This window comes from Coregonus clupeaformis, chromosome 14, assembly GCF_020615455.1.
Source record: "Coregonus clupeaformis isolate EN_2021a chromosome 14, ASM2061545v1, whole genome shotgun sequence".
Taxonomy (NCBI): Eukaryota; Metazoa; Chordata; class Actinopteri; order Salmoniformes; family Salmonidae; genus Coregonus; species Coregonus clupeaformis.
Window position 1 is genome coordinate 43,246,548 of NC_059205.1, and position 25,936 is coordinate 43,272,483.

At 45.4% G+C, this 25,936-nt stretch overlaps 1 protein-coding gene across 3 annotated transcripts in view; it reads left to right on the forward strand.

Annotated features, from left to right (window-relative positions):
* LOC121580863 (paired box protein Pax-3-like) overlaps positions 1–24,840 on the forward strand; it is a 32,351-nt gene extending 7,511 nt beyond the window's left edge. For 2 of the 3 annotated variants that reach the window (XM_041895974.2, XM_041895976.2), the window contains exons 5-9: positions 7,606–7,805; positions 8,591–8,756; positions 10,100–10,320; positions 18,759–19,031; positions 22,336–24,840. In XM_041895974.2, coding sequence (XP_041751908.1) covers positions 7,606–7,805; positions 8,591–8,756; positions 10,100–10,320; positions 18,759–19,031; positions 22,336–22,353 — 878 coding nt within the window. In that variant the 3' untranslated portion in view covers positions 22,354–24,840. The remainder of the gene's footprint in view (positions 1–7,605; positions 7,806–8,590; positions 8,757–10,099; positions 10,321–18,758; positions 19,032–22,335) is intronic. The other variant, XM_041895975.2, reaches the window with a different exon arrangement.
* Positions 24,841–25,936: the final 1,096 nt, after the last annotated feature.

Genomic DNA, 25,936 nt, shown 5'->3' on the forward strand with positions numbered 1-25,936 from the left:
ACAGTGGTCCATGCGTTTTTACGCTGTCTTAGTGAATTAAGCAGGGGATTGAGAGAGATGGAGAGAGAGATGGGAGACTGTCTCCAGTCACAACAAACGAAAGCCTCATTGCGACCAATGGAATGTTTTCTACAGGCTACTTTCCATCTTTGCCTCCAGGCAGAGCAATAGAGAAATCCTAGAGTAGAAAAATAGCTGGGTCTTGACTCTGTGTGCGATCCATGGCTGTCTCCCTGCCTGGGTTATTACTACTTATGTAAACTCAACTGAACTTGGCCAGTGGAACTGTACTGTAACAAAATGCCAAACCAGAAATCCAAATCCACAATACCTGGAATATAGCAACTGTTTCTAGGAGATTGATGTTGGATAGAGGGATCAGAATTAATTCCAGGGCTGAGAGTTTTTATCCACACTGATAGATTAATAGTGGATGTATCCTAGGGAATTTGGTGTTAGGTGTCCTACAAACTCTCACAGTCTCATATCAGAATTAGACGTTCATCCATGTTTCTCAAATGTCCAATTTTGAAGTTGTTCCAAAAGTGTTTAAGGTTAAGTTTAGGCATTAACTCATAATTCTTAAGGTTAGGCATGAACTCTGAATGTTTAAGGTAAGGGTTAAGGTTTGGGATAGGCTTAAAACAAAAATATCAAAACAACTTTCTATTGCTGGATTCGAACATGCAACATTTGGAATTAGAGGCAGATGCTTATGCTGATTCCTATCCACCATCCCCGTCCACAATGGCCTAGCAAATCCGAAACCTACTTGAAGGTAACAGCGCTCACTGTTGCCCCTAGTGGCCGGTTTCCACGTAATCTCCCGACCTCCTCAGACATGGATGGACGTCGAATACTGACTTATATCACGGGTGACCTGCCTGAGGTGTCACCACAAGTAGTCAAACAAAGAGACAGCTTGATAGTCACATATTTATTATTTATTTATGTGTTTTTCTATCAACTTTTCCCCTTGGATGAATTTCCTTGTTTTCATGGATAAAGTTAGTGATAGTTTTGTAAAAAGTTGTAGTTAATTTTTTACTTCTTTAGTGTGTTGTCGTTTCTTGCAAACAATTTTTTGAGAATGTAGCGATGCTAGTGGAAACAGATTGTATCAGTTAGCGCATCATTCAAAAGCATCCCCCTCCCTATTTCCTTCCCTATTTATTCCTCTCACCCTAGCTATACACAGCACCTAGCTATACACAGCACCTAGCTATACACAGCACCTAGCTATACACAGCACCTAGCTATACACAGCACATTTACTTTAGCCTACGTCACAGCATCACTCTCAAGACTGGCTTATCTGCAAGTGAATGGCTCTATGCTTCATTAAAGCTTCTTTCTCCACTGGCACCCGCATTGTGATCGGCATGATATAATTCAAAGGACAATTAATGAATGCAGGGCAACTTTGAAGTGAGGTAGCGGGGTCCTGCCCTGGACCTGCCCCTCGTCGCTGATGGACTCCGTCACATTCTCCCCACTGCCCCGAGAGACAGTTTGAAGTGGCTGAAAGAGAAAGAGAGAAGAAGAGAGAAGAGTAGAGCGCCCAATAGAAGGTCAAGGAGAGGAGTCCCTGTATAAAAAGAGCTCTCTATTTCCTTGGAAGTATTAGCCAAGCAAAACTCTGTGATGGTTGAGGATAAAGGAGTTGGGAGAGAATGGAGTCGGGGGGCCGAGGGGCAAAGGGACTCCTTGCAAAAAAGGTTTGGACACAATGAGATAGTTAATTGAGTAAAGCCAGACAGCGTTGTCAATCACTTAACTTTGTTTAGCCTGGCTTTTTTTTTTTTTTATAGCAGTTTAGTTCAGCGTAGAAGGGAAGGGACATGATAGAGTAATTTCGTCGCTCTTTTTAGCTGTTTTCTCACTGAAACAAATTATCTGCAGTTGTTTTTGCATCAGTATTCGTACATCTCAACTGTCTAAGACTAGAACAATCTCTCACTTCTGTGAGAGAAGCTCAGAAAAATCAGACAGACAGACAGACTAACCAGTAAAGGGAGAAACAGAAAGAAAGACACACTGTTATGGAAAAGAAGAGAAACCGAGGAATGTGACGGTGGTTGAACTCTGGCCGTTCACTGCCTATGATGTTTTGTGGAGAGGTGATGTTGGGCTGAAAAGGGGTAAGTAGCCCCCCTCCACCCCTCTCCTGTCCCCCTCCCCTCTCCGGCAGTACATGGGAGTGTGGTTTGGGCAGGGTCAGAGGGTGACTCGGGGTCACTGCCTGTTAAAACTATCTCCTCCTCAGGAAGAGAGGGTTAGAATAATGTTTAGTTCAACATGACAGCTAATGGACTCTCGTTCCGTTCCTCTGGACTATAGAACATATTACATAGACATCCTATATTACATGGAAATCCTGCATGGATGTGTAACATTAAAAGTGAATTGGAATGATGATGGTGATTGCTTGGTGTGAAACTGTGAGAGTAGGCCCACTAGGCTGATTATGCACCTGCGGAGCGGGTGGCTTGGGCGGCTGGGCCGGGGTGGGTCAGTATTTGGGGAGAGCGTGTGGCAGACTGGCCTGTTCATGTGGCCCTGCATGGGTGCTGTGCCGCTGCTTTGTCCCTTCTCTGGGGGTGGCAATGAATGCCACCGTGAAACTGTCACCTCACTCCACCCCACTGGAACTAAATAATAAGATGCCCCACACTGGGTCTACATAATGCCCTGCACAGGGCCGTTTGGGGCTTTTTGTCACTTCAGCTATATTAGAGAGTGATACATATTTTTAATGTCATATCACTGACTCTCTTTGTGTGTGATCTCTGCAGCCAGCTCTCCCATCACTCCCTGTCTATCATTGTCTTCCACTTTTCTCTCTCTCTCTCCCCCCTCCTCTCTCTTCCCCTCTCACTCTCTTTCCCCCACACTCCCCCATATAGGTCAACCCAATCTCTCCTTGTCTAGCATCCCACATCTCTCTCTCTCTCTCTCTCTCTCTCTCTCTCTCTCTCTCTCTCTCTCTCTCTCTCTCTCTCTCTCCCTCCATCGCTCTATCCCTCCCTCCCTCCATCGCTCTATCCCTCCTACCTCCCTTCCTCATTCCCAGGCAGCTGCCACAGACTCCTGGGGGCTCCTTAGCAAGTCAAGTGAGAGCCAGGCCCCACTCCGCTCTTCCTCCCCATCCTCTCCTCTTTCTCCCCCCTTTCTACCCACACTGTTAACTCCAGCTGGGGTCATAAGCGCTCAGTTAACCATTATACCCTGCGTGCATCTGCTGGGTCTAGCCCTAGCATTTCCCTGTCACGCCTCCATGGCGATTATGTACTGTTTTATTCATTGAGTAGGCCAGTGAGTCCTGCTCTCTGAAAGGGCCAGATCTACTTCCCTGGGCAAATAACTAGTTAATTTGCTTCTTTTGCCTTTTGTTTTGGGTGCAGAGGAACACATGTCAGCAGCTCAATTACCCTCTATAGTAAGAACCCCTAGAGGAAGGGCTGCCTGCCTCTACGACCGTTCCTGTCATAAACGACCCCATATGGCCCTCTCTCTAAACCCTTTCTCTCTCTTTAGGCTTCTCTCTTTTTTTATTAATCTCTCTCTTTCTACGTCTTTATGCTGAGATTGCAAAACCAGAGAGTTCACGGGTTGTATTTTAGGGTGTGTGTGTATTGGCGACTCTGTGCGTGTGTGTGTGTGTGTCTATGTGTATTGGCGATTCTCTGTGTGTGTGTGTGTGTTCGTGTGTGTGTGTATTGCCGACTCTCTCTGTATGTGTGTGTATTGACGACTCTCTCTCTCTCTGTGTGTGTGTGTGTGTGTGTGTGTGTGTGTGTGTCAGTCACTATGTGTGTGAGTGATGTGTCTCCTCATATTAATGTCTCAGAGTAGGGTGGAGAGTTGAGTGCTTGCCAGGGTGACTCTTGTCTTGGCCACTGCACTCTACACAGTCAACAAAGCCAGTCCCTATTTGAGGTCTGGCCTGTGTGGAGGTTTTCCTCTATTGTTAAATACAGTTCTACTGCAGGTGATATTAATGGACAGGGACAGTTTGACGGTTCACGTCTGTGTGTGTGTATGTGCCCTGCCTGTCTGCTCCCTGGATCGATAAAGCATTTAGTTTAGCTCAGGTTTGTGTGTGTGCTTTTTTGTGTGTGTTCCCTCTGTAAATCGGTGTGTGTGCGTGCGTGTGTGTTAGAGCTGCTTTCTGTGTGAACAGCACATAAATGTCTGTAATAGTTTGAGACAAGCACTGTCTAACACAAACTACCTGTTTAAAATCTCTCTATCTATCCTTACTGTGGCACCCTGCCACCCTTATGCATTGTGTCCTTTATCTACTGGCCTTGTCCTGCTTTGTTTAAATGTCTATTTTAGTGGGTAATTCTGCAGCAAAACCAATTTACCCCTAGGGATAATAATCTATCTTCCCATTTAGATTGTGGTCAGAGACACTGCCAAACTGTTGAGTATTTCGAATTCTCAGCACCCTGGCGCTTTAGCTTCAGCGTAACATTTGATTTGGGTGTTTAAGTGAGGAGGTCGAGGCCTCCCTTTGTGTGTTTAATATCCTCTTCTCCCGTTTGTTGACGGGAATGTGTGGGAACCCTGTTGCTCCGGGTTCCTGTGCCTGCGTTCCCCTCTCGTCTCGATCCTCCACGCCGTTGGAACGTGGTTGGTCTTCTTATACTCAAATGTTGTTGTTGCGAGAGGGGGGATGTAGAGAGAGTGTGAGTTAGGAGAAAGAGGGAAGGTTAGTGATGGAAGGGACAGTTTTAAGAATGAACGGCACAGAGCAGGGAGTAGAGAGCATGCCCAATTTTACTCCCTCCCGTCCTGCCATCCTCGTTCCCTCCATAGCACCCCCGAACCCCTGCCCACACACACTGTTCTCCAGGTGCATTCAGCTCCCCTCTCAGTTACCCCCTCTCTCAACCACTCAACCCCCATGCCTCCTCCAATCCCCATGCCCCTCTGGGTTTAGGTGGAAGGTGGGATTGGGGGGCGCTCCCCTGCTGTGTCCCTCCACAGCCCCCAGTGGCCCCTCTCCGCCCTCTTTGTGCTCCCACCATCCCCCTCACCCCCCTCTGCTACCCCAGCCCCCCAATCCCCTGCCGGGCAGGTGACAGGGCCCTGAATGCAGGCCTGGGCAGCCCTGATGGATCCTACAGATGGAGCGTGGAAATTGACCCAATAGAGCCCTGCCAGGCCTCTCCCCTCCGCCATACAAAGGAACCCAGGCCACATCACTCCCAAAGAGAGAGAAAGAGAGGGAGAGAAAGAGAGAAAAAAAGGTCTGGAGGATGACAAAAGTTACTGTCATTTGCCATTAACGGAGTGGCCGTGATGTAGTGTTTTCGCGGCAGTTGCTAATAATAAAAACAGGGAGCGAGGAAAAAGAGACAGAGAGAGAGAGAGAGAGAGAGAGAGAGAAAGAAAGTGAGTAAAAGAGGAATGCTCCGCCCCCACCCTGCAGCTAACACGATACAGTGCCGCTGGGGAGCTTTATGAGCTCTCGCTCTGTCGTTGAGAGTCTCATTTTCAGCTCTATCTCTCTCTCTCTCTCATTTTCTCTCTCTCTCTTCTCTCCTTTAAATGGTAATGACTGTAAAGTTTGTTGGTTTGTTTAATCTTTATCTCTTGATTAATCCTTGTCTTGTTTTGTGAATTATTTGAATAACAAGTCCAGTGGCTTTTGGGACATAATCATTTTGGGGCAGAATTTGAGATTAAGTGGTAGTATCCAAAATAGTAGTTTATCGTTTTTAAGTTTACTATACTTGATCAGTTTTTCAGTTAGGCTTCATGCTGTGTTCCATGCCTCTCCTCACCACTGCTGCCAAAGTACCACAAACATCCCAGCCAGACCAGTATTCCAAATCACGGCTCAAAACTGTCTGCCATGATGGATATTTACTCTTCACGTCCAACAACTCTCCCATGAGTCTCTCTGCTCTCAGTGCTCTGTCCGGTACCCCTGGTCCGAATCTATTAAAGAGCTCTTCCCGGTGTCGGAATCTTGGTTTTGGCGTTCCAGAGCCGGAGCAGAAATCCTAGAGCTCAAATCACTGTGTAATGCCTGGACGGGCTTTCACTGGCAACCAGCACAAGCATTTCCTGCTCGGCTCCAGGGGCCGGCGCTGAGGAGACAGGAGAGGCGGGAGCCCCGCTCGCCTGCCTGGCTCTTTTTTTAATTAAACCTCCTAAATCTGCAGAGGAAAGGAGAGAGGAAGGAGAGAGGAAAGGAGAGAGGGAGGAGGAGGGGAAAGGAGAGGAGAGAAGAAGAAAGGAGGAGAGGTTACCTCCATTAACCTCTCTCTACACTTCTCTCTCTCTCTTTCCTCCTCTATGATGCCTCACTGAGAGACATGCAGTGGAAATAATATGGGAAATACTATCACTAGAATATAACTTTATTTGCCTCAGCTTTTAGGAGCACAGACTCAGTGGCTCACAGAGGTCCTATTTAAAGCTCTGTCCTACCTTCTGTCTGACTTCATGATTAGACGCTCTCAGGCAAGGAGCTCAAGGGAGTGGAGTTTAACCCTTTCTATCTGTAGCCATCTGCGTTGGAAACATTGTTATAGAGAAAAGGCAACGCGTGAAATCAGAGGTCCTAGACATAGCAGATGCATGTGTGGGTGTGTGTGTGTATACATTTTGTGTGTGTGTGTGTGTGTGTGTGTCGAGGGCATTGCATACACGTAATGGCGGACAATGGGTGGCTGTCACGCTAGTTTGAGGAGCCAAATCATTATTTAATAGACGGCTAGCCTCCCCCATACGCTGCTTTAGTCGTTCAGTCTCTCAGCATCATGCATTCACCACTCTTCTGCTGAATTAGGCCTTAAAGATCCTCTGTCTGTCTGTCTGTCTGTCTGTCTGTCTGTCTGTCTGTCTGTCTGTCTGTCTGTCTGTCTGTCTGTCTGTCTGTCTCTCTATATCCCTCTGTCTGTCTGTCGCTCTCTATATTCTTCTGTCCCTCTGTCCAGCAGCCCTTAACTGAGCAAACAGATTAAAGCCACAATCTGGGATACATTTTTCATCCAAAATGGCACCCCTGTCACTTATGTTGGCAGATTAGGCAGCACCTGCCTGGTGATAGGCGCCTGTCTCCCTGCTTGCCTTCCTCTATAGAATGCTATCTCCACAGTGCGCCCAGCATGAATGAGACTAGAGGCCTAGGGGATATCCTTCTTTGCCCTACAGGGATACAACTCCTTTAATCCATGTTTAAGCAGACTACTCGTCTCACTGGGCTCTCTTTTGATCATCTTATGATCCACTGGTGCCTGTGGGGAGTTAAAAAGGGGTGTTCAGGATATATTTAAAGTGATCTTACCCTGTGAAAGCCCTAAGCTCCTAGTCATAGTGGGGGGAGAACTAGATATGTTATTCCCTGACCACAGGAGCTGCCCAGGAAAAACTCTGGGCCTTAGTCATTACATTACATTGCAGGATTTATCCCAAATCTTTGACACCTTTTGCTTCTGTGTATCTCGCTTATAGAAGTGCGTTTACTTTAGATTCCAAATCTTAGGACATTTTGTTGTTCCCTTCTTCCATTGAAAATAACAGCTTTCCTCATTAGTTTTTCCAACCGGCAAATCAGAATAACCATTATGTGTTGCGTGTTTGCAGCCAGCCACTCAGACGAGGGGTCGGATGTGGACTCGGAGCCTGGCCTGCCACTGAAGAGGAAACAGCGTCGCAGTAGGACCACCTTCTCAGCCGAGCAGCTGGAGGAGCTGGAGAGAGCCTTTGAACGAACGCACTACCCAGATATATACACCAGAGAAGAGCTAGCTCAGAGGGCCAAACTCACAGAGGCCAGAGTACAGGTTAGTGAAGAAAAAACACACACACACACACACACACACTCACACACAAGTACACAAGTACACAAACATGGGCAAGCATATACAGTACACACACACATGGACAGGCAGGCATGCATACATGCTCAGACGCACGCACGCACACACACACACACACACATTATGGAGGTCTTTGTCCACAGTCCCATACACCCCCTCCAGACATCAGTCACATGAGTCAGCTGTACACACACGCACACACACACACACACACACACACACACACAGGGCCCTACTGTGTCTTCAGTTATGAGAGTTTCCTTTTTTGACCTGTTTTGTAAAAAATATCCATACAAATAAACTAAAATAGAAGCCTGAATTAGAAAGTCTTTATTAAGATAGATAAAGTGATTTCATTGGTTTATGTGCTTAATTTAGACTAGTCTCTATGTAAACCCATGACTGAGTTAGACAAAGAGGTGATGTCACTGTGGTTTCACTGGGCTCCAGATGTTCATACTGTATCTCTATGTCTGTTCTGCTTGAGGCTACAGCGCAAATACACATACACACACAATGAACACTTTCACATAGGCATGCCTATTCGCACGCACACACACGCACACACACACACACACACACACACACACACACACACACACACACACACACACACACACACGTTTAAATTCACACACAATAAATAAACACGTAAGCATGCCCATACACATACACACACGCACGCACGCACGCACGCACACACACAATATTTTCTATTTTTCACAATAATACATATTTAATTTTTTTAGGTGTGGTTCAGCAACAGGAGAGCCAGGTGGAGGAAACAGGCAGGAGCCAATCAGCTGATGGCATTTAATCACCTGATCCCTGGCGGTTTCCCTCCTTCTGCCATGTCGAGTTTGCAGCCCTATCAGCTGTCAGACAGCCCCTACCCTCCCACCTCCATATCACAAAGTGAGCACAACTTCACCTTCTATTTCTTTCTATGATCTTGTTTTATATGTGCACACCAAAGCTCATCTACAAATCAAATTTTACATTTACATTTTAGTCATTTAGCAGGCGCTCTTATCCAGAGCAACTTACAGTTAGTGCATTCACGTAGGGGTGGGGGTGCCAAGAGACCAGAGGTGGCAGAACAGAGTTCTCGGGTTGGGGTGTAGGGTTTGAACATAGCCTGAAGGTAGGGAGGGGCAGTTGCTCTTGCTGCTCCGTAGGCAAGCACCATGGTCTTGTAGTGGAAATGTTATTTGTCACATGCTTCGTAAACAACAGGTGTAGACTAACAGTGAAATGCTTACTTACGGGCCCTTCCCAACAATGCAGAGATAATAATAATAAAATAAAAATAAATGGTAACTGGAATAAATACACAATGCGTAACGATAACTTGGCTATATACACAGGGTACCAGTACCGAGTAGATGTGCAGGGGTACAAGGTAATTGAGGTATATATGTACATATAGGTAGGGATAAAGTGGCAACAGGATCGATAATAAACAGTAGTAGTAGCATATGTGATGAGTCAAAAGAGTTAGTGCAAAAAGGGTGAATGCAGATAGTCCGGGCAGCTATTTGGTTAACTATTTAGCAGTCTTATGGATTGGGGTTAACCCCCCCGTTGTCCTAGGGTCAAAATGACCCGCCACTGTGTTGAACCAACTTTATTTAATTTTTATATTTTTGGGATCATTTGTGAGAAGGAGGCAGTGAGACTTTAAAGAAAGTATCACTGCCTCCTTCTCACATATGATCCAAAAAATATAAAAATTAAATAAAGTTGGTTCAACACAGTGGCGGGTCATTTTGACCCTAGGACAACGGGAGGGTTAATCTGTTCACAGTCCTGTTGATTCCAGACTTGGTGCATCGCTACAACTTGCCGTGCGGTAGCAGAGAGAACAGTCCATGACTTGATGTTTTTGACTCAAAATCAATAGCCTAGCATTAATCCATTCCATCTATCTATCTATCTATCTATCTATCTATCTATCTATCTATCTATCTATCTATCTATCTATCTATCTATCTATCTATCTATCTCTCCTCTCCCTCTCCCTCTCCCTCTCCCTCTCCCTCTCCCTCTCCCTCTCCCTCTCCCTCTCCCTCTCCCTCTCCCTCTCCCTCTCCCTCTCCCTCTCCCTCTCTCTCTCTCTCTCTCTCTCTCTCTCTCTCTCTCTCTCTCTCTCTCTCTCTCTCTCTCTCTCTCTCTCTCTCTCTCTCTCTCTCTCTCTCTCTCTCTCTCTCTCTCTCTCTCTCTATATATATATATATATATATATCGTTCTCTCCCAGCAGTGGCAGAGCAGCCCAGTACGGTCCTCAGGCCTCAGCCCCTCCCCCCCACCTCGGTGCACCAGGGTGGGCTCGGCTCCTCAGCGGGGGCCCAGGATGGTAGTTCGGGCTACTGCCTGTCTTCTGGACGCCATGGCTTCTCCGGCTACTCGGAAAGCTTTGTGCCGCCCGGCCACTCCAACACAGTCAACCCCAGCATCAGCAATGGCCTCTCACCACAGGTCAGTCCACTGTTCACAGTCACGACTGTAGCTAATATAATAATAATATATGACATTTAGCAGCAGACTCTATTATCCAAAGAGACTTACTGTCATGTGTTCATACGTTTAGCTAGCAGCGCACACAGAAGTGCTTGCCTATGTTCCTCTCTGCAACATGTGGATTCCATAGTTTCAATAATACATTTAGTATAGGTTTTATACCATTGGAATGGAAAAACCCTGTTTAGCGGTTGGTTTTACATAATATTCAGAAGGTAAGTCTATAGACTATCAGTAACATAGGAGATAGGAGACAATAGAAGATGGAGGGAGTGTGAGAGAGGATGATAGAGCGAGAGGAAGAGTGGCAGACAGAAGATGACACAAATGAAAACTGAAAAGACAATTATGGCCGATTTACACAGTCATCAGTGTCCATGGCGGGTTCTGTACGCGGCGAGGGGGCCGTCCTAACAGGTGGAAAACAAGCTTTTAACTGCCACAAAGGATGGCCAGGCCCCATGCAATGCATGCTGGGTCCTCGCCTCATGACAGAGAGAGGTTCGCAGGCCTCCCATCAGTGTCCTGCTTAGTGGAGATAAACACAAACGCTTCAGGCACATCTTCCTCTATTTCTATGACAAGGGGAACCCTGAGGGTGTGTGTGTGTTTGCTTGTCATTTTCATCAGCAATGACAACCTGGTGATCTGTGAAACCATTTGGGAAATGGATGATAATTGTCTATAACATGTGAACAGCATTAACCCAACTACATTGGTTCCTCCACAACCTAGTGCTAAGTAGCCACAAGCCACCACTTGGTAAACACTATTCCATGTATGGTTAGCTGTGATTGGAGTAGACTTCACACACAGTAGATGCTTTCTTCTCTACTAGGAGGCCAAATCCATTAGATTACTTTTACTCTGCTTGGAGGCCAAAGGTGCTTCTCTCTCGTAGCTGTTTTCACCATAAGCCTCCCTGAGACGGACTGGGCTTTCCTTAGAGAGAGTGGCCATCTTAGCTTGCATAGGGAGACACGCACGCATGCATGTGCAAGCACACAGCAGTAGAGGTGTGTGGGTAAAATCACTGGGGAAGCCAAGCCAGGAGAAAATTGCCATATTAACAACCTATGTGTATAATTGCGTTGTTTGGTCTATAACCTTTTTGTTCATATGCCTTGCCACCGTGATATATAGGCCTAAAGGCCGAGACAATAAGAAGACACAGTGGCAGAATAAATTCAATCACACCTGTGTTTCATCATAAAACTGGAGAGCAACCTCCAGTGAAGTCCACAAAGCATATTGCATGTAACAAACAGTTACATGACCTACAGCAAGTTAATGTTTCCGACATTTTCGGACTACTCAAAAACGATTGATTTTGAACCATGGAGAGTTACCGCAATTCGCAAAGAAAACAGGAGCTGCCTCCACTATTCCAGCACCATTTCAATTTCAACATTTCAACATCATCAAATCACCTATGCTTAGTCTAATACAGTGACAACTAAAAGATACCAAAAACAATTTAGTCCAATCAACGTAAGCTAAATATGATGTGGCTGTCCATGGCACTGATTTATGTGTGTGCGTGCGTGCGTGCTTGTAAGTAGAAGAAACATGTTGACTCACACTACTTTTAGAGAAACGGCAATGCCCTCCTCCTCCTCTCTTTAATGTTGCTGAAACGGTCTATGACTGTCATACAGTACACGTTGTCCTAGGCTACCTGGCTAAAATGCTTGCTCGCTAGCCTAACTTCCTTTCATGGGCAACGATGAGCCAGCTAGTTAACATTAGCCTACTACATCTAGCTACATAATGCATTTCCATCCTCTAAGACAGGGTTCTTCAATTCCGGTCCTGGAGGGCCGAAACAATTCTGTTTTTTATTTCTACCTGGTAGTTAATTGCACTCACCTGGTGTCCCAGGTCTGAATTAGCCCCTGATTAGAAGGAGAGGATGAAAAACAGAGGTGTTTCGGCCCTCCAGGACCGGAATTGAAGAACCCTGCTCTAAGACAAGCGGCACAATGTATGAATTTATAATTGGATCAGAATTGCCGTTATAATCATTGGCCAGTACGGAGAATTAAGTAAAACCACAAGTCCAAATCCCTATCTCCATCCATGGCTAATTTAGGAAAGGGACAATTTTAGGTAGCTACCAGAGGACAACACCACAACAAGATGCAACAATTCACGTTTTTTCTGTAAATGACGTTTGGCTTTTGGTTTGATGTGATTGGTGTGAAGCCAAATCCAAACTGGCTTCCCTGACTGCATCACTTCTTCTTTTTATAAGAAACATTAATGTGCTGAAAATCCCAAATGGTTTGCATAGTCAACTTACACACACACTTACCCCACCAGACATGCCATCAGGGGTCTTTTCACAGTCCCCAAATCCAGAACAAAGTGTACAGTATTATAGAGAGCAATTGGAACTCCTTTCCAACTCATATTACTCAAATGAACAGCAAACTTGGTTTCAAAAAACAGATAAAGCAACACCTCACAGCACAATGCCTCTCCCCTATTTGACCTAGATAGTTTGTGTGTATGTATTGATATGTAGGCTACGTGTGCCATTTTTAAATTGATGTAGTTCTGTCCTTGAGCTGTTCTTGTCTATGAATGTTCAGTATTATGTCATGTTTCATGTTTTGTGTGGACCCCAGGAAGAGTAGCTTCTGCTTTCGCAACAGCTAATGGGGATCCTAATGAAATACCAAATACCCCTGACACTTGTTTTTGCTACGCCAGGACCATTCACAGAGGGGCGCTGTTTTTCTCGCTCACATGCTTTCTCCGGTGAGATACATTCAGCCTCCTGCGAATTGAAGGAACATTATGAAACATAGACTAAATATAAATTATTATATATTATATATCTTGGTAGTTTTTTGGGGGAAGCCTGGCTTCCCTTGGCATCCATGAATACAAGCCACTGGCACACACACACACACACACACACACACACACACAGTCAAATGCACACAGTCAAACGCACACTTCTGGAATGTTTGTGTCCATATGGAATTGCAATCATGGTACGTTCCAGTGTGCTAATTGATTGCAATGAAGGAATCTAACCCTTAGTAATGCGGTGTGTAATTTATGCAAATGACTCACTTTGTTGACTAATTTGTTTTAATTAATGTATTCATCTGCACTTTTTTATGTATACTGGAATATGCTCATTTGCATTTCAGACTGGATGGCATTTATGTGAGGATTTTAAATTAATACAAGAGAGGGAATGCAAATTAATACATTTTATGACATTAATAGTGAGTGGATGAAAACCTCTAAAACTTTACAATTAGACCTACCAACAAAGCTCTGTAATCTCTACACAGTAAAGGCTCGATACTGTGGATTGTTACAGTATATTGTTATTTTGGGTTATCTGATCATTAAACAGTGCTGAGTTATTTGGGGCTTTAGTTAGTGAAAAACAGTTCCTGTGGTGTTTTTTGTAGCTCTGTGAATGTTACGCTTTGGTTATATGGTGCTTTAACAGTAGTGTATGAATACGTCGCCACTGAGTTAGCCCTATGCTATGAGTAGTTCGGCCTATGCCCTGAGTGGTAGTGCTTTGGTTGGTAGTAAAACATAAAGGGAACTATATGACCATTCTAGCCTGCCCCAGTATACTGAGGGCTAGCTCCCTGTGGCGTGGGGTCTCAGGCGTCTGGCTAGCTGATCCGATGCATACCAGAGGAATCCGTTCTCACCAGCGCAGCGAGCGGTCAGGCTTTGCACACCGATGAGACTTAATCCCCGGAACCACCGAAAAACAGAGACACCGCCGGGGCTTCAATCACAGAGCAGAAGGGCTGGAGAAATACACACACTGGCATACACTGGCTGAGACAAATATGTGCGCGCATACACAAACAGTCTCAGACACACACAGGCAATCACACACGCACACATGTAAACACACAAATGCATGCACGCACGCACGCACGCACACACACACGCACGCACACACACATACACACACACATACACACACAAACAGATTTTTTGGATCAGGTAGCCTTATCAAAGGGATTGTACACAGTTATCTTCCCTCTAATGCTTTCTCTAATCTCAGCTCTGAGGACATGTGTTAAATACTCTCCCCATGACAGCAGTACAACACAACATGTCATTCAGACCTATATGGTTTTGTTGTCTACGCCTGTCAACATTTCCAGAAAAAAACCTTTCTGTATACTTTCTCACCCTCAACCCACACACGCGCACGCGCGCACGCACACGCACACGCACACACACACACACACACACACACACACACACATACACACACACACACACACACACACACACACACACACACTGTGAGATGAATGGGGTGTGTTGACCTCCATATGTTTCCCATTTGTAGTCAGTCACACATGAGCATGTTCCTCAGACGCGTTAGGTTAGATTCCTCTGACAGCACTCCTGTAAATTACATACCCTTAGACAGATAGTGTGTGTGTGGCTGTCCGGCCTTGTGTGTGTGGACGTGTTTAACTATACTTGTGGAGACCAGAAGCCCCCACAAGAATAGTAAACAAACAAAATTAGGGAAAATAGGATTTTGAATGGGACTGAATTGTGTGTCCCCACAAAGTTAGTTGTACACAAGACTGTGTGTGTGTGTCTGTGTGTGTCTGTGTGTGTGGCTGCCAGGTGGGTAAGCAACACCATTATCCTTCAATCATTCACCATTAGCTCAGCATTCTGACATTTTCTCTGCCTCTTTTTAAACTCTCTTTTTTTCTCACAGTATTGTCTCTCTCTCTCTCTCTCTCTCTCTCTCTCTCTCTCTCTCTCTCTCTCTCTCTCTCTCTCTCTCTCTCTCTCTCTCTCTCTCTCTCTCTCTCTCTCTCTCTCTCTCTCTCTCTCTCTCTCTCGCACTTTCTCTGTCTATCGGTCTCTTTCATTCTCTTCTGTCTCCCTTTGTCTCTCACACTCCTGCCTATCTCTCTCTTCTCTCTATCCTCGCTCTCCTCGCTCTCCTCTTTCTAATTCCCCTTTCACTCCACCTATTTTCCCCTTGTTTTGACGACATCTCTTCTCACGCAAACTCTCATGCAGCTGTTCACGATGTATCACCAAGGAGACCTCTTAACCCCTGACATCAGAAACAAAAAGTGCCACACACACATACACACACGCTTATTGGAAATGTGTCAAAGAATCATACTCCTTGTTCTCACGTACCCTGTGGCCTCTCCTTGTTGGCCCCACAAGGACACGGTGAATTTGGGCATCAAATGAGAAAGCTGGAGAGAGAGGAAGGGAGGAAGGGAAAAGAGAGAGAGGGGTGGGGGTGGGGTGAAAGGGAGAGAGGGATGGGTCTGTTTTTCTCCTTTACTAAACTGTCCAAACACATAAAAGGTCATTCATAAAAGTATACCATACTGTTAAACACACCATCTGTTTTATCTAGCACACACTGATGACAACATCTATCAAACAGTTATTTACCATAGGTTTTGTATTGTGAATGTCATTTCATATCTTTATGTCATTTTTATGTTTCATGGTAGGCCAACTGTAAATTGAACATAGCAATTAGGCTCCATGAACAACCTTTTCAATTCAATTCTATAGGATACAGTAAAAATTGCACAGAGTAATTCTTGGGGGAAAAGGCTAGCTAGCATGGAAGATAAACGGAACTGTGCGGTCCCTAACCGACGCAGGCTCCCCTGTCCGTCCGTCAGTTAGGAAACGATGTAACAGGAACCATGTGTCTGGGTGAACACAGTATAATGTGTCTCTTATGGTCACAACCAGGAGAGGACAGGAGGGGAGAGGAGAAGAGGAGAGAGGATGATAGGAGAGAAGAAAGAGAGGAATAGAGAGAAGATAGGAGAGGAGAATAGAGGAGAGGAGAGAAGGGAAGAGGGGAGATTATTCTGCTAACTACCTGATTTACATTACACCAAGTTACATAGTCATCATCAGCAGGAAATAGGAATCAATAGGTATGATTTGGTTAGCCAATGAAGAGTAGGTATAAATGTTAAAGGGCAACTCCGCCACTTTTCAACCTCATATTCATTATCTCCAGCACCAAACCAATGTCTACATACGTGAAAATTGTGTTTCTATGATCTGTAGTTAAAAAGATCAGAATAAATGCTTCTCTGTGACATCACAGGGTAGGATTAAAAGTAACGCAGAGTTGCCTCATAAAGTCTCATAAAAGCATAGCGTGATTTTTATATATTTTATGGTTTTGTTTATGTAAAGTTGAATGTACAGTGAGGGAAAAAAGTATTTGATCCCCTGCTGATTTTTATACGTTTGCCCACTGACAAAGAAATGATCAGTCTATAATTTTAATGGTAGGTTTATTAGAACAGTGAGAGTCAGAATAACAACCAAAAAATCCAGAAAAACGCATGTCAAAAATGTTATAAATTGATTTGCATTTTAATGAGGGAAATAAGTATTTGACCCCCTCTCAATCAGAAAGATTTTTGGCTCCCAGGTGTCTTTTATACAGGTAACGAGCTGAGATTAGGAGCACACTCTTAAAGGGAATGCTCCTAATCTCAGCTTGTTACCTGTATAAAAGACACCTGTCCACAGAAGCAATAAATCAGATTCCAAACTCTCCACCATGGCCAAGACCAAAGAGCTCTCCAAGGATGTCAGGGACAAGATTGTAGACCTACACAAGGCTGGAATGGGCTACAAGACCATCGCCAAGCAGCTTGGTGAGAAGGTGACAACAGTTGGTGCGATTATTCGCAAATGGAAGAAACACAAAATAACTGTACATCTCCCTCGGCCTGGGGCTCCATGCAAGATCTCACCTCATGGAGTTGCAATGATCATGAGAACGGTGAGGAATCAGCCCAGAACTACACGATAGGATCTTGTCAATGATCTCAAGGCAGCTGGGACCATAGTCACCAAGAAAACAATTGGTAACACACTACGCTGTGAAGGACTGAAATCCTGCAGCGCCCGCAAGGTCCCCCTGCTCAAGAAAGCACATATACAAGGCCTTCTGAAGTTTGCCAATGAACATCTGAATGATTCAGAGGAGAACTGGGTGAAAGTGTTGTGGTCAGATGAGACCAAAATCGAGCTCTTTGGCATCAACTCAACTCGCCGTGTTTGGAGGAGGAGGAATGCTGCCTATGACCCAAGAACACCATCCCCACCGTCAAACATGGAGGTGGAAACATTATGCTTTGGGGGTGTTTTTCTGCTAAGGGGACGACTTCACCGCATCAAAGGGATGATGGACGGGGCCATGTACCTTCAAATCTTGGGTGAGAACCTCCTTCCCTCAGCCAGGGCATTGAAAATGGGTCGTGGATGGGTATTCCAGCATGACAATGACCCAAAACACACGGCCAAGGCATCAAAGGAGTGGCTCAAGAAGAAGCACATTAAGGTCCTGGAGTTGCCTAGCCAGTCTCCAGACCTTAATCCCATAGAAAATCTGTGAAGGGAGCTGAAGGTTCGAGTTGCCAAACGTCAGCCTCGAAACCTTAATGACTTGGAGAAAATCTGCAAAGAGGAGTGGAACAAAATCCCTCCTGAGATGTGTGCAAACCTGGTGGCCAACTACAAGAAACGTCTGACCTCTGTGATTGCCAACAAGGGTTTTGCCACCAAGTACTAAGTAATGTTTTGCAGAGGGGTCAAATACTTATTTCCCTCATTAAAATGCAAATCAATTTATAACATTTGTGACATGCGTTTTTCTGGATTTTTTTGTTGTTATTCTTTCTCTCACTGTTCAAATAAACCTACCTTTAAAATTATAGACTGATCATGTCTGTCAGTGGGCAAACGTACAAAATCAGCAGGGGATCAAATACTATTTTCCCTCACCGTATGTATATTTTTTATACATTTTCCTTGTGTTACATACAGGACTGCCTTCAAAGAAAGTCAGAAATTAAATATGTTCTCACAAATATATTCCTGGAAAATGCATTTAATGATTCTAGAGACTGACATTTTCCTGATGTGAACTGACAGAATTTATTTTAGGCCCAGTGGGGTTTAGTAACACAACTTTACTACTGTAGTAAATTCACCGGCAGTCAATTCCTGTTGTTCTTCCTCCATCTTGAACTCTCCTCTTGTCTTCACTGACACAGCATCTCCAATCTGTACTGTGTGACTCTGTACATACCCTAACTCGTGATATGAGTGCTCAAATTGAACTTTCACGCATATGTCCTAGTGACATGTATGCATGATCTATGCAAAAGTATGTGTTACGTGTAAAGAAGTTACATATTACGTGTGCGTTTGTATTAATGGATTAAGCCATGTAAGGGCTGTACTTATGTGTTCATTTATGCATCATCTGTATGAGACAAAGTATTATTTTCTTTTACATTTTCTTTTTTATTCTACTCTACTCTATCACACCACACTCCATTCCATTCTCTCCTCTGTCTCTCCAGGTGATGGGGCTGTTGAACCCTGGAGGAGTGCCCCACCAGCCCAGCCACCAGAGTGACTTTGCCCTCTCTCCCCTGACCGGAGGGCTGGAGCCCGGGGTTGGCATGGCGGCCAGCTGCCACGGCTCCCAGCGGGGCCTGGAGGGTCTGCCAGGCCTGACCAGCATGCCCACCATGCCCAGCTCCCAGTCCTACTGCCCACCCACCTACAGCTCACCAGCCTACGCCGTGGAACACCACCCCTCCTACCAGTACGGACAATACGGACAGAGCAAGGTGGGTTTTTGAACTGGGAATATTATGTACTATTTATTGCTGCACTGGCTGTGATGGGTGATTTGAAGGAGTCAGGCGCAGGAGGGTAAATCACAGAATAACAGGATTTATTCTGGAATACATAGTTACGCAGTAAAGCGTCAAAACAGTCCAGTGCGCAAAACAGGCGCACTGGAACCAACAAGGCACACAGGGAAAAATAACCTGGTGATACAAAATACAAGGAGCTCCACCAAGCTTCACTATCCTCACGGTAAACAATCACACACAAAGACAAGGGGGCAGAGGGAACACTTATACAGGTACTGATGAGGGGATATGAACCAGGTGTGTGTAATAAACAAGACAAAACAAATGGAATGATGAGATGAGGCGCGGCAGTGGCTAGAAGGCCGGTGACGACGAACGCCGAAGCCTGCCCGAACAAGGAGAGGAGGCAGCCTGGGAAGTCGTGACAATATCCCCCCCTTGACGCGCAGCTTCAGCAGGAGGACGCGGAGCAGGGCGAGCCGGATGGCGACGGTGGAAATCCCGCAACAGGGAGGGATCGAGGATATCCCTCACCGGGACCCAGCACCGCTCCTCCGGACCGTACCTCTCCCAATCCACGAGGTACTGAAGGCCTCGAAACCAGGATGGAACAGACGGAGTACGCCAGGGCCCCCTCGATGTCCAGAGGGGGCGGCGGGATCTCCCGCACATGGAACGAGGGGTTAATACAGTAATCTGGAGGGAATAATAACCTACAAGTAACCTTGTTTATTCTACTCAGGACTTTGAACGGCCCCACAAACCGCGGGCTCAGCTTCCGACAGGGCAGTCGGAGGGGCAGATTCCGGGTCGAGAGCCAGACCCGATCACCCGGTACAAAGACCGGGGCCTCACTGCGGTGGCGGTCAGCGTTGGCCTTCTGGCGACACACGGTGCATTGGAGGTGGACGTGAGCAGCGTTCCACGTCTCCTCCGCGTGCTGAAACCAGTCATCCACCGCAGGTGCCTCGGTCTGGCTCTGATGCCATGGTCCCAGAACTGGCTGATAACCTAAAATACATTGGAATGGCGTTAGGTTAGTGGAGGAGTGGCGGAGAGAGTTCTGGGCATATTCGGCCCATGGCAAGAACGCCTTGCCTCAGGTGGACCAGCCGCTCGCCCGCCTCTCTACCTTCGGGCGGGTGGTCGAAGACTGCCCGGAAGAGGCGAGCGAACTCCCTGTAGTTGTCCAATGCAGCTCCTCCTTCACTCTAAACTGCGTTGGCCCACTCCAGGGCTTTCCTCGAGAGACAGGAGACGAGGGCGGACACCTTCTCCCGCTCCGATGGAGCCGGGCTGATGTTCGAATAATATAGCTCCAGTTGTAGGAGGAATCTCTGGCAGAGAGCAGCTGTCCCGTCGAAATCCCGTGGTCGGGATATATGGATCCCTCTGGGTGCTGGGGTGTGGGTGGCTGGATCCGGTCACTCAGCTGGTCCCGACAGATCGGGTTCTCTCCTCTCCAGGCGTTGGACGACCTGGAGAACCCGATCCATCGCTTCTCCCAAGCTGGCTAGCATCGTCGAATGCTCCCGGACCTGTGCCACAACTCCAGGCATGTGCTCCTCTCCTGCTGACTCCATGGTGGGTGTGTAATTCTGTGATGGGTGATTTGAAGGAGTCAGGCGCAGGAGGGTAAATCACAGAATAACAGGATTTATTCCGGAATACAGAGTTATGCAGTAAAGCGTCAAAACAGTCCAGGGTGCAAAACAGGCGCACTGGAACCAACAAGGCACACAGAGAAAAATAACCTGGCGATACAAAATACAAGGAGCTCCACTATCCTCACACACAAAGACAAGGGGGCAGAGGGAACACTTATACAGGTACTGATGAGGGGATATGAACCAGGTATGTGTAATAAACAAGACAAAACAAATGGAATGATGAGATGAGGAGCGGCAGTGGCTAGAAGGCCGGTGACGACGAACGCCGAAGCCTGCCTGAACAAGGAGAGGAGGCAGCCTCGGAGGAAGTCGTGACACTGGGACTGTTAGTAACATGTTTTATTTTGTATATATATGTGTACTTGTGTGTAGTTATTTCAGCCACTTCATTGTTTGAATGCATCGATTGTAAGTCATTCAAAAAATAATTTCTATTAAAATACCTGTATAAAAGACACATTATATTAGCATTAAAGGTATACTAACTCCATTCATTTTTACATATATCCGTATACAGTCTCCTATGATTAAAGACCATACTCAAGGTTTAGATTTTCAGAATCATAACCCACGTTAATTGCAAAGGCCAACATGATGAGTGAGCCTCTCGAATCACGCTATCAAATCAGGCGGTGACATTACACGTATGTCAGAGACACGGCTAGTAGTCGAGGGGGCACTTCAGTTTACATTACTATTACCTGTGAGCATTTACCCACAACATATATCTACGTGGCCAGATACAGAGGTATGTCAGTGGGCCTCTCTCCCACATAACCATCAGCCTGTGACCTTCCACGACCCTGTGTCATGAGCTGGACCATCAAACCCTCCGCTCGTTCACCTAGCCATGTAATGACCCCTGGGTAACAAAGATACCTCCCCAAATCAAAGGAGCTGCTTCCCCAAAGCATGTTTGACAGGCGGGGAAGAGTTAGTGGGGTGGGGGTGAGGGGCTGGGGAAGTACACTACCACATGTTGACTGGCCCGTACCTGGCCCATCAGTAGCGGCATCTTGATGTCATTAATTTGGGGAGGTCCACGCTCAGGACCAATGTGCAGGCAGCTTGTGGGGGCAGGGGGTTGTTGGTAAGAGAGAGTTGGTTGGAAGGTAGGGTTGAGAGGGGGTCTTTTTAACGGGGAGCGAAATGGCCTCTGGCAGGCAGGGATTGGAACCATGTGTCCCTGTGGAGGTCAGATGCAGTCTGAGTTGTTATTGATCACTGGAGCAGAGCCACAGCCAGGACCAACGCAGCCAGGGCAGGCAGGCCCACTCTAACTCTCCCCAGTACAGTACAGCCCTGCCAAAGGGGAAAGTGCCAGATCTGCCTCACACTCCTTGCCTCTCTTTAACTCCCTCACCCCCTCTCACCCTCTTCCTTACATCCTCCGTTCACTCCACCTCTCACTGCTCTCTTCAACCCCTTCACCCATCAGGCATAAAGTTACCCTGGCACAGGAGGTAGAGACTGACATGAAACCCAGTGGAGAAAAGTGCTAACCCTTCTCTCTCTCTCTCTCTCTCTCTCTCTCTCTCTCTCTCTCTCTCTCTCTCTCTCTCTCTCTCTCTCTCTCGCTCTCTCGCTCTCTCGCTCTCTCTCAGGTGCCTTTCATTATCTGAAGCCCCAACATGTCCAGGACTGGATGAGATCTCTGGCCAACCTGACAGTCAACTCCGGAGAAATCCCTCCTTCCCCCCTTTCCTCCTCCTCTGCCTATTCCCCACCCAGCCCCTGAGGAGAAGGGACAACCCAGAGAAATGGACTGAGGGGGGTTGTTTTGGGATTCGTGTTGGGGTGGGGTACCCTGGTTGGGGATGTGAGGGGGGTGTCTCAATGGGATAATCAGAACCAAAGGGGGAGCCCTCTCCAGTTACCTGGCTCTCGCCCCACTCGCACTTCACGTCATGCTCTGAAAACCAAGCACGCCTCGCTCTCCATGCTTGAAGAGAAAAGTAAATGGAGAGAAGGAGAAGAAGAGGAGGTGAGGCAGAGGATAAACGAAAAAAGGGGGTGAATAAAACAACATTCACTCATTCAAGACTCTGCCTTTAATTTGTAATAAGTGGCAGAGAGTGGGAGAGGACTTGTAAACAGTTTTTCTTCCATGAATGCGCTTTCAGGGCCAATGTGATGTGAGGAAAATAAGGTTTTAAGGCACAATCCTGAAGCTAACGGTGATCTTTCTATGGACCTGCAATAGGCACACCACTCACTCAGCCACAATGCTTTATGTATGGCACTCACAATGTCTTAGGGAAAGGTCTTATACTGTACACTGATACTATGTATTATTTCACATGATTTGGGGAAATTAAATGGGTTCTCTCAGGAGAAGAAAAACTGCAATCACTTTGATTTGTAAAAATGACTGTAGGGATAAAGTAAAGTAAAGGTTTGGACAGTGGACTCAGTCTTTCACCCATCTAGGATGATAGTAGAGAGACAGAGAGATCGAGACATACAGTAGTAGATGGAAGCTGCTTCAACCCAAAGAAGTGCAATACATTCATACCTCAGATGAAATGAATTGACTAGCCTACTACATTCTTTTTGTAATCTATATTGTATTGAGAAAAACAAAGATAGCTGGGTTGCTCGCAGAGCAGTGCACAGACCTTTTGGGGGGCATGTGCTCAAACAAAAAAAAGGGCACCCCCTCAATGAAATTCCCACAACAGCGGCAAATTATTACAAGAAAAGGGGAAAGCAGCATAATCTGATGAGTAAAGTATTTTGCTAAACTATTTTGAACTGGAATTAATGCTGCACTTATTAACAATGACCAACACAATTCCAGTCAAAATAGAAGATTGTAAGAAATACTGTTGACTACCATTACTAGATTCAACCCAACTCCATTTGTTGCCACGATCATGCATCCCAGTGTTTTTCCAAACTTTTTGACCTGCGACCCCCAAAAAGGAGTGGTCGGCCTACAAAACTTGCCTGTCATTACAGCCATAAATGGTGATGCATTTTCAAAACGCATGGCTACAGAAATAAACTGCATTTTACACCTGCATTTGGAGCTGAAAGTCATTCATATTAGCAGGCAATATGAACTAGGGATATGTCATGTCCAGAGCAAGCAAAATCATACGGCCTACTTTTAGTGGAGGTTGCAGGATCGTATGGAAATGATGTCACTTTGGAGGGTAGCCTGCCTGCAGAGTGCTCGATATCAGCCCAGTATCCCTGTTCTTCCTTACAAAAATTGTAATAAATTCACCAGATATGTTACATCTTCATCCCATAATATTGAAGGCAGTGCGATGTTACAGCTGCTTATCTTTAGACATATTGCCAGCAGTAGCCACCCAAACAAGCCCTATCTGAAATATGAAAATGACCAATCAAATCGCCACCTAGCCTGTTGTTCTGGCAAAAATGAGTCAGTAGTAGACTGTATTTTATATGGATGATAAACATAGGCCTACTCTGTTTTTGCCAGATCTGGTCACTAATCTGGATATGCGCGTCTGACTTTGCCCGCCAATGCTGATGACTGGTCATTGGTCAACAATCAAGACGCACAACTTTTTGGTTCTGAAGCATAGATAAGAATTTAACGCCGACTTGCGCGCAGTGGGTTCAGAACAACAACCACAAAAAATTTACACAAAAAAAAAAATATATACCACCACTGAAAAGGGCACTTTGGAGACTGAAAGGCCAATGGGCATGTGCTCTGCACAGGTAGAGCCTTATCTGTGCACTTGCTTGGTGGCTCGGACCACTTTAAAGCAATAATAATCCTAACACGAGATCTGTGCATGTACAGGTAACTTGGATTTTTGCAGATGAAAGATTTGAATATAAATCTGAGTTACATACACTCAAGTTAAGATTCTGCCCATACAGATCTGGGACCAGGCTACCAGTCACACAGTCCAGTCAAGTGTTAATTGGACCTGATGAAACATACCACTCCTGTTCATTTAGTATTTATTCAGTCCACCTCCCCTCTGTTAGTATCCCTGATCTTAGCACTCAGTGGTGCTGACCAGTAAATCTTAAACAGCGATGGAAATGACAGATATAGGATCTTAATTTAATCACCCTGTTGCAGGATAACTTTCCTGCAATACAGGAAATGTTAAACTTGTAGTGTATTTTTTGTTTTTCATTACTAAAAATGTATCAACCCTTACAAAAATGTATATTAAGTATAATCCACACAATAATTCACATTTCCGGTTGCTGCAGCATTATTTTCATGCTGTAGCAAACTGGCTCAAATTAAGATCCTACATCTGTACACCTTTATTTTTCTGCCTTGTTTCTTTTGTATACATATAATTTTCATTTATGACTGCATAAAATTATTTTTGTTGTAATATGTCTTGTGTCAAATGCAGCACTATTTACTATTTATAATAAAAATATATAAAAACGTGTACAGGCTGAAGTGTTTTAATTGATTTCAAACCAATGTGTGTCCGTCTTTACAATCTTGATACAGTTGAAGTCGGAGGTTTACATACACCTTAGCCAAATACATTTAAACTCAGTTTTTCACAATTCCTGACATTTAATAATAGTAAAAACTCCCAGTCTTAGGTCAGTTAGGATCACCACTTTATTTTAAGACTGTGAAATGTCAGAATAATAGTAGAGAGAGATTTATTTCAGCTTTTATTTCTTTCATCACATTCCCAGTGGGTCAGAAGTTTACATACACTCAATTAGTATTTGGTAGCATTGCCTTTAAATTGTTTAACTTGGGTCAAACGTTTTGGGTAGCCTTCCACAAGCTTCCCACAATAAGTTGGGTGAATTTTAGCCCATTCCTCCTTGCTCGCACACACATTTTCAGTTCTGCCCACAAATGTTCTATAGGATTGAGGTCAGGGCTTTGTGATGGCCACTCCAGTACCTTGACTTTGTTGTTCTTAAGCCATTTTGCCACAACTTTGGAAGTATGCTTGGGGTCATTGTGCATTTGGAAGACCCATTTGCGACCAAGCTTTAACTTCCTGACTGATGTCTTGAGATGTTGCTTCAATATATCCACATAATTTTCCTTCCTCATGATGCCATCTATTTTGTGAAGTGCACCAGTCCCTCCTGCAGCAAAGCACCACCACAGAATTTGTTTCATCAGACCAGAGGACATTTCTCCAAAAAGTACGATCTTTGTCCCCATGTGCAGTTGTAAACCGTAGTCTGGCTTTTTTATGGCGGTTTTGGAGCAGTGGCTTC